Source organism: Humulus lupulus, chromosome 9 (assembly GCF_963169125.1).
Source record: "Humulus lupulus chromosome 9, drHumLupu1.1, whole genome shotgun sequence".
NCBI lineage: Eukaryota > Viridiplantae > Streptophyta > Magnoliopsida > Rosales > Cannabaceae > Humulus > Humulus lupulus.
This window is the reverse complement of record NC_084801.1, coordinates 126,827,327-126,833,434: the sequence shown is the minus strand read 5'-3', so window position 1 is coordinate 126,833,434 and position 6,108 is coordinate 126,827,327. Positions and strand designations below refer to the sequence as shown.

The 6,108-nt window shown below is 33.9% G+C and overlaps 1 protein-coding gene across 3 annotated transcripts; it reads right to left on the bottom strand.

Annotated features, from left to right (window-relative positions):
* Positions 1 to 1,094: 1,094 nt before the first annotated feature.
* On the bottom strand, positions 1,095 to 5,331 carry LOC133802374 (uncharacterized). Of its 3 annotated transcripts, none has more exons than XM_062240674.1 (11): positions 4,794 to 5,327; positions 4,565 to 4,701; positions 4,371 to 4,473; positions 4,252 to 4,266; positions 3,552 to 3,697; positions 3,194 to 3,389; positions 2,702 to 2,776; positions 2,410 to 2,526; positions 2,180 to 2,224; positions 1,816 to 1,914; positions 1,095 to 1,567 (listed from the first exon to the last, which is right to left on the bottom strand). In XM_062240674.1, the coding sequence occupies exons 1-11, from the start codon at positions 5,193 to 5,195 to the stop codon at positions 1,547 to 1,549; spliced, it is 1,356 nt and encodes a 451-aa protein (XP_062096658.1). In that variant the 5' UTR covers positions 5,196 to 5,327; the 3' UTR covers positions 1,095 to 1,546. The 3 variants fall into 3 exon arrangements, with proteins under 3 accessions (XP_062096658.1, XP_062096659.1, XP_062096661.1); XM_062240675.1 differs by having other exon boundaries at positions 4,571 to 4,701; positions 4,794 to 5,325; XM_062240677.1 differs by lacking the exon at positions 1,816 to 1,914 and having other exon boundaries at positions 4,794 to 5,331.
* Positions 5,332 to 6,108: the final 777 nt, after the last annotated feature.

Here is a 6,108-nt window from a genome sequence, read left to right as displayed (position 1 = left end):
CCCCACAAAAGTACATGCACAACACAGTCAAACAGACAAGTGAACCCCACTTGTTCAATATACAGGTCCAAAAAAAAAAAGATTCCAAAGTAAATATTTCTCTGAGGTAGACATAAATGTTTAACTACCTAAAAACAAATAAAAAAATATAACTTTTTTTGCCCTATCAACTATAAAAACCCTCCCCTAAATTCGTATACAGACAGAACCATTTCATTCCTCAAAACAAAATGCCATATTTGCAATACCAAGAAAAACCCAGAAACACATTGGCATTAAGCTTAGCTTAGTTCGTTCGTGGCTTACCATATTCAGGGGGTTCTTCATCCTCAGTCCGAAGCACAAACATTTTTTCCAGTTCCTCCTCCTCCTCCTACTCGTTGTCCTCGATGATCTTCCTAGCCGTAATCTACAGTCTCAAGAAATGAGTTTCAAAAAAAACTTTGAGTGTGGGTTTGTTTTTTCTACACGAAATGTGGGTATAAAGGAAGCATATGGTTTTTAAGGATTTAAAGCTTTTTTTTTAATTGATATTTAAGAACTTAGTTTAAAAATGATGTGTCATATGTCTATGTAAACGTTTTTAACATTGTTAGGGGTTGAGTAGTGACGGAGACACTGTTCATATGAGTTTGGGTATATTCACCGCAAAAAATAAATATTGGGTGTAAAAATGGAACATCGTGCAAACATTATATATTTTTGCCGCCAAAAACCCAATAAATATACTCTTCCATGAATCTTGTACAAATGACCCATATGTAAATGTCTTCACTTTTCATTACATTAACGTAAAAGATAACCAAAGCATAAGAAATATCCTTATTAGGAAGCAAATAATAAGTTAAAGAATGATTAAGTTTATTTATTCCTTCATGTAAAAAGAAGCATTTTAAATCGAAGAAAAAAGTTGACAAGATTGATTAAGTTTATTTATTCCTTCATGTAAAAAGAAGCATTTTAAATATAAGAAATAATGGAAAAAAAGTTATCAATTAAGTGTTTATTTATTCCTTTTCTGATCAAAAGAAGAAGTAATTATATATTCCTTCGTATAGAAACTTATAAAGAAAGATATAATAACAAAAAAAAAGTTAATAAGATTAATTAACTTTATTCCTCAATAAAGAAAGAAGCCTTTTTTATATAGTAATAATTTACAAGCTTTGGATCACTTTCAACTTGAAATATCAATCATGTGAAAATTTCTCCTTGACAGCTAGAATGAGACCCCTCATTTCCATGTCTTCTTAAATCAGTTGTGAAACTATGTATTTGCTCTAAATTAATGAACATGAGAATGACCAAATTGTCATTATAATAAGAAAAAAACAAAGGATTGCTGTAAAGTGGAGATAGCACAGAAGCAAGCCGTGCAATAATATCACGAGGCATACAGAGTCAGCGAAGTTGAGCAGATTTTGAAACCTGACAAGTCTTGATTGATGAAACCAATCAGAAAAATCTTCTGCTCCATTGATAGTTCAGTCCTGAGCGCCAACTACACAAGGAAGTGCAGGCGGAGATGGTCAAAGCTACCTGATAATTAGTCCAAATCCACGAAAATCTGCAATGAGTCAAGAAAGCTGATCAGAATTGTTAGATGTTTGAATATGAAATTTTAGTGCAATGGAATGGTCATTAATCCCATTTTTGAAAGGAAAAACCATTCAGCAGCCAAAAGAATGGAGTCTTTTCCAATCCATTTTAGTTTCTTTTCTCCAACCAAGTAGGGATGAAAGCCAAAGAAACTCCTATATGTCTTCAAAGAAAGATCTAATTAATATTTATGCTAACAAAAAAACAGAAAGTGACCTCCAAGTCTTGCAAAGGGTCATAAGATTTCTTTTCTATTGCATCAAATAATGTAATCCCAGTAATTTTCTGAACTCCAAGCTTAGTAGCAATGAGATTCTGAAAAAAAAAAAAAGAAAAGAGAAAAAGGCCAAAAAGGGATTAATACTAAAATCTTAACCCTTTGGGTTGATGAAGATTAATTGATGCATTTTTATGTGGTAAGACATAAGATTTAGTAGTGAAAAACTAATATTATTACAACCATAAGCTTTGATAAATGTACTGTAAAGCTCCATTCTAAATTTCTTATTTAAACAAAATTATAAACAATAAAGTATGTAATGAATCTTTAAGTTTATGGACAGAAGTCATGCTTTCATACCAGAGAAAAAGTCGAAGAACCAAGCGCTTCAAGTCTTGGTAAAACCTGCGCATAGGATTCAGTACAATAAATCAGTGACTAGTGCTATTCACATGGACTACACAGTTATGAGTCTTTCTAAAATATGAATGCTACACTAAAACTCAATTTGGAAAAGTTCATCTGATGAAAATTTCCACAAAGATCAATGTGGCAGAACCCAACAAAACGTAGACAGAAAAAAAGCCTACCACTTTTTGTAGACCATTAAACACAATGACTTTATCATCGTCCAAACCGTCTTGTGATAGCCAAACTTCAAAAGGGCCCAGTTCCTTATCTGTCTGGTTAGCCAGGTGCAATTGTAGCTGCAGGAAGTAATTTTTAGCTCAGTTCAAAGTGCTTGGCACGGTATAGATAAGCAATTACAGGTATTAAAAATCGGAAAAGCATAAGCTAGAAAATGAGTAATAAAAGCTGTTAGAACGAAGATATATTTCTCCACAGACTAACTTCGAATTTCAAAGAGTGAAAAATATTTACCAAAAAGGGTGTTTCCAAGATGACAACAGACGGAACCTCAACAACTTGGAATTCAATCTCCTTGTGGGTTATAGCCTACAGAAAGAATATGTGAACAAAATAAGTCAACATCCATTTTTATGCAAGTGCAAATTATGGCATTGTGTTAGCATCTGTCTACCTGATATTTCATTGCCATTGCCTCACACACCTAGTGTTAACTTCACTTATATTTATATAAGACCAATCATTTATATTTATTAAAATAGAGCAAAACCATGATCTTTCCCTCCCACATGTCTGCCATGAGCCCATGTAAGTATGTAATTACAGTGCTGTAAAAGAAACCTATCTCTACCTTCTGTTATCCTCAATCTAAACAATGACTTCTAATTACATATTTATCATACTACATAACATAAAGTATTAAGATCTTTTTTTTCTATATAAGTATATTCCACCGATTTTCTAGAAAAAATGTATATTCCTCTAAAATAGGAGCAGAACACTTACGCTGCCCAAAATTTGCTGGGTCTGTAGTCGACCAGGTTCGCCCAAATTAGTTCGCCACGTTATCTGAAGCTTACCAAGAACATTACTTCCCTCAACTTTAATCTGAGAAGAATCATTGGATGACTGTTTTAATTGATAGAGATAGTTATAGATTCCTCCTCCAGATTTGACGAGAACTGGTGTCTTAAATGTTTCTCTAAAATTGATTAAATTTGTCAACAAAAGGGAAAGTATTAAAAGAGAAACAAAAGTTAATCACAATACAAAAAAGAAAAATCTGAAAGCAACAAGAGAGACGCATCATGTATTGAATCATGGATACTTGAATTCAAAAGATAAATGACCCACTGGGATTGACCTTGCTTGAGAATTACTTTCAGTGTGGTGCCCATCTGCTATAAGTATTTTTGCAGTCCAATTCGGAGCTGGTTCAAACTCAACTTGATCCATGAAAAGGTTTGATTTTGTATGGTTTTCAATGCAAGCTTCCAAAAATGTAGCTTCCTATGATATAATTTGATTATCACTTGTATAAGGTATTGAGACAGAAAAAACATTTCTTACAGCTGTGAAGTAAATAGAAAAAACAAAAATAGGAAAAATCTGTAAAACACATACTGAGACTTAAGCAACAGAGTGCTCCTACACTAGTTTTTTTGTTTTTTGAAACTCGTCTCCCCGTCTAACCCTACAATATTTGAGGACAAAAAACTATAGCAATTCCTATATAGGTAACCACTTTGGATTCGAACTTCAGACCTAACCATTTGATCTACCTCTTGGGTGCTTCTAGGGTAGTTTTTAGTCACTATACCAAGAGTACCGCAACTCCCCGCCTAATAATACAATAGTTGGAAACCAATAATCTATAACAATTACAATGTAGGTGTCCAAGAGGGTCTCGAATCTCAGAGACCTTGTAAGCCTGACCATTTCAGCTAACCCTATAGAGTGCTTCAAGGGTAATTTTTAATCTCACTTGTCGCTATATATGTTAAAAGTATTCATAACAGAATTCATAAACTTACAACCAGAATATTTGATCAACTTTATCATACCTTAACAACACGGACCTGCAAAACAGAGATCAACATAACATCAATTTAACTACATTCACAGAAAGAACAGTAATTTCAAAGAGCATTAAAGAAAAATAAAAGGCAATTTGAACAAATACCTTTGTCCTAACTGATAGAGGATTGGCAACGATGAATTTGAAGAACTGGGGAAGATATTTACGCTCCCCATCACCATCATTGTACAATGCAGTGCAAACCAACCTAAAATCACATGAAGAAAAAAGCATAGCATCACTCAATCCAACTAAAGGCCGTAACTTTATTTAGCTCAAACTCATCCATATATGCATACACGTACGTGTGAGGCCCAAGTTCCTTGACATCATGTTCAACAATGAAGTCATAACGCCCTCCAGCTCGAATGGACTCAACAGGTGATTTTGATGTATCTAGAAGCAGAATCCTCTGCCTCTCAGTTTGAATTTCCGCCTGTTGTGTTAACCAAATCATTACATATATATCGCACATGAATGAATGAAGAGTGAAATTCCAAGAAAAAGTGAGGTGAAAGAAGCCAAAACCTTGATGATCACATCCCTAACTTCAAAGGTGGAGCTGTTATTGATGCTAATGTAGCTACAGAAGGTCTCGCCCAAGTAAATAGCTCCGAAAGCTTGGGGGAGGACGAGGAGGCCGGAGAGGCCAATGGAGTCGGAGAGGTCGGGGAGGAGGAATCGAGAGCGGTAGGTGAGATCGGAATCGGTGGAGAAGTGAGAGTGAGAAGGGAGGAGGCGAGGGAGCTGGGCGGCGGCGATGGGGTCATCGAAGATGTCTTCGCCGACGAGGAGATCGGCGGGGTCGAGACGGAGTGGGACTGGGTCGGAGTGGAAGGAGGGTCGGCATAGCCTCATTACCCTGAAAGCCAGGGAATGGGATCCGCCGCCGCTGCCGCCACCTCCTCCGCCGCTTTGACCACTGCTCATCTTCAATCTCAAATCAATCTCTGCTTCTGAAGATCACTGCTTTTCCTCACTTTTGTTTCTTCACTAGTAATTTCATTTAGATTGATAAAATAGTTTTTTTTTTCATTATTTCTCAAAAATAAAAGAACAATCTGTAAATGCAAATTAAGATGAAATATGGAAAAAATTAAATAAATTTTAATATATATGGTTTTTTTTTTTTTGTGGTATTTTTATGTTGTTTAACAGGATTTGTTTTCTCATATTTATCCAATAAATTATTTGGTTTTTCATATTTAATTATATAAAATTATTTATGCTAAATTTAAATTTTTGTAAGGATATTTCAGTAATTTTATGTATTTTTTTTTTTTCAGTTATTTTTGTAAAATATTTTTTTAACTCAAATCAGTCTTCAGACGTGTTCTTTCTTCTGCATGCAAGTACTCGAGTACCTATATTTTCTATTTTTTGTATAGCCCCCATTTCGTCTTATTCTTATCCTTCAGCATTTATTTTTCTAATTTTTTTTCTTTTCTTTCGTTCTGTTTTTAGGGTTTTATAAGTTTTCTATTTGTGGATTTGTAGTTATTGTGTTGTTTCAACTCGGTAAGTATATGGTTACATGGGTTTATATTTTAGTCTTTTTAATGTATATTTTTGTTAATTTTGTTTTGGATTATCTATTTTCGGTCGTGGATGGTTTTTTTTTTTTTTTGATTCGGTGTTAATGGTGGTTTTTGTTTTTGGTGCACAATTTGATGATTAGTTTTCTAGTGGGGGTTTTGACAGTTTTTGATCAGTTGTTTTGGAAAAGTTTATGGGTAGTTATTTGTAATTTGTGCTCTATATATTTATATATATATATATGTTATTCATTTTCGTTTGTGTTGTTTGTTTTTATTTTATGCAATTCTTTGTGTATTTTAATTAT

What these genes read in the sequence shown, in the direction of transcription:
- LOC133802374 (XM_062240674.1), bottom strand. Translation starts at nt 5,195, where the DNA reads ATGAGCAGTGGTCAAAGCGGCGGAGGAGGTGGCGGCAGCGGCGGCGGA. An exon ending in GAAAGTAATTCTCAAGCAAG is followed by an intron (nt 3,390 to 3,551) that starts GTCAATCCCAGT and finishes AATCAATTTTAG; the next exon opens with AGAAACATTTAAGACACCAG. An exon ending in ACCCTTTGCAAGACTTGGAG is followed by an intron (nt 1,568 to 1,815) that starts GTCACTTTCTGT and finishes GACTCATTGCAG; the next exon opens with ATTTTCGTGGATTTGGACTA.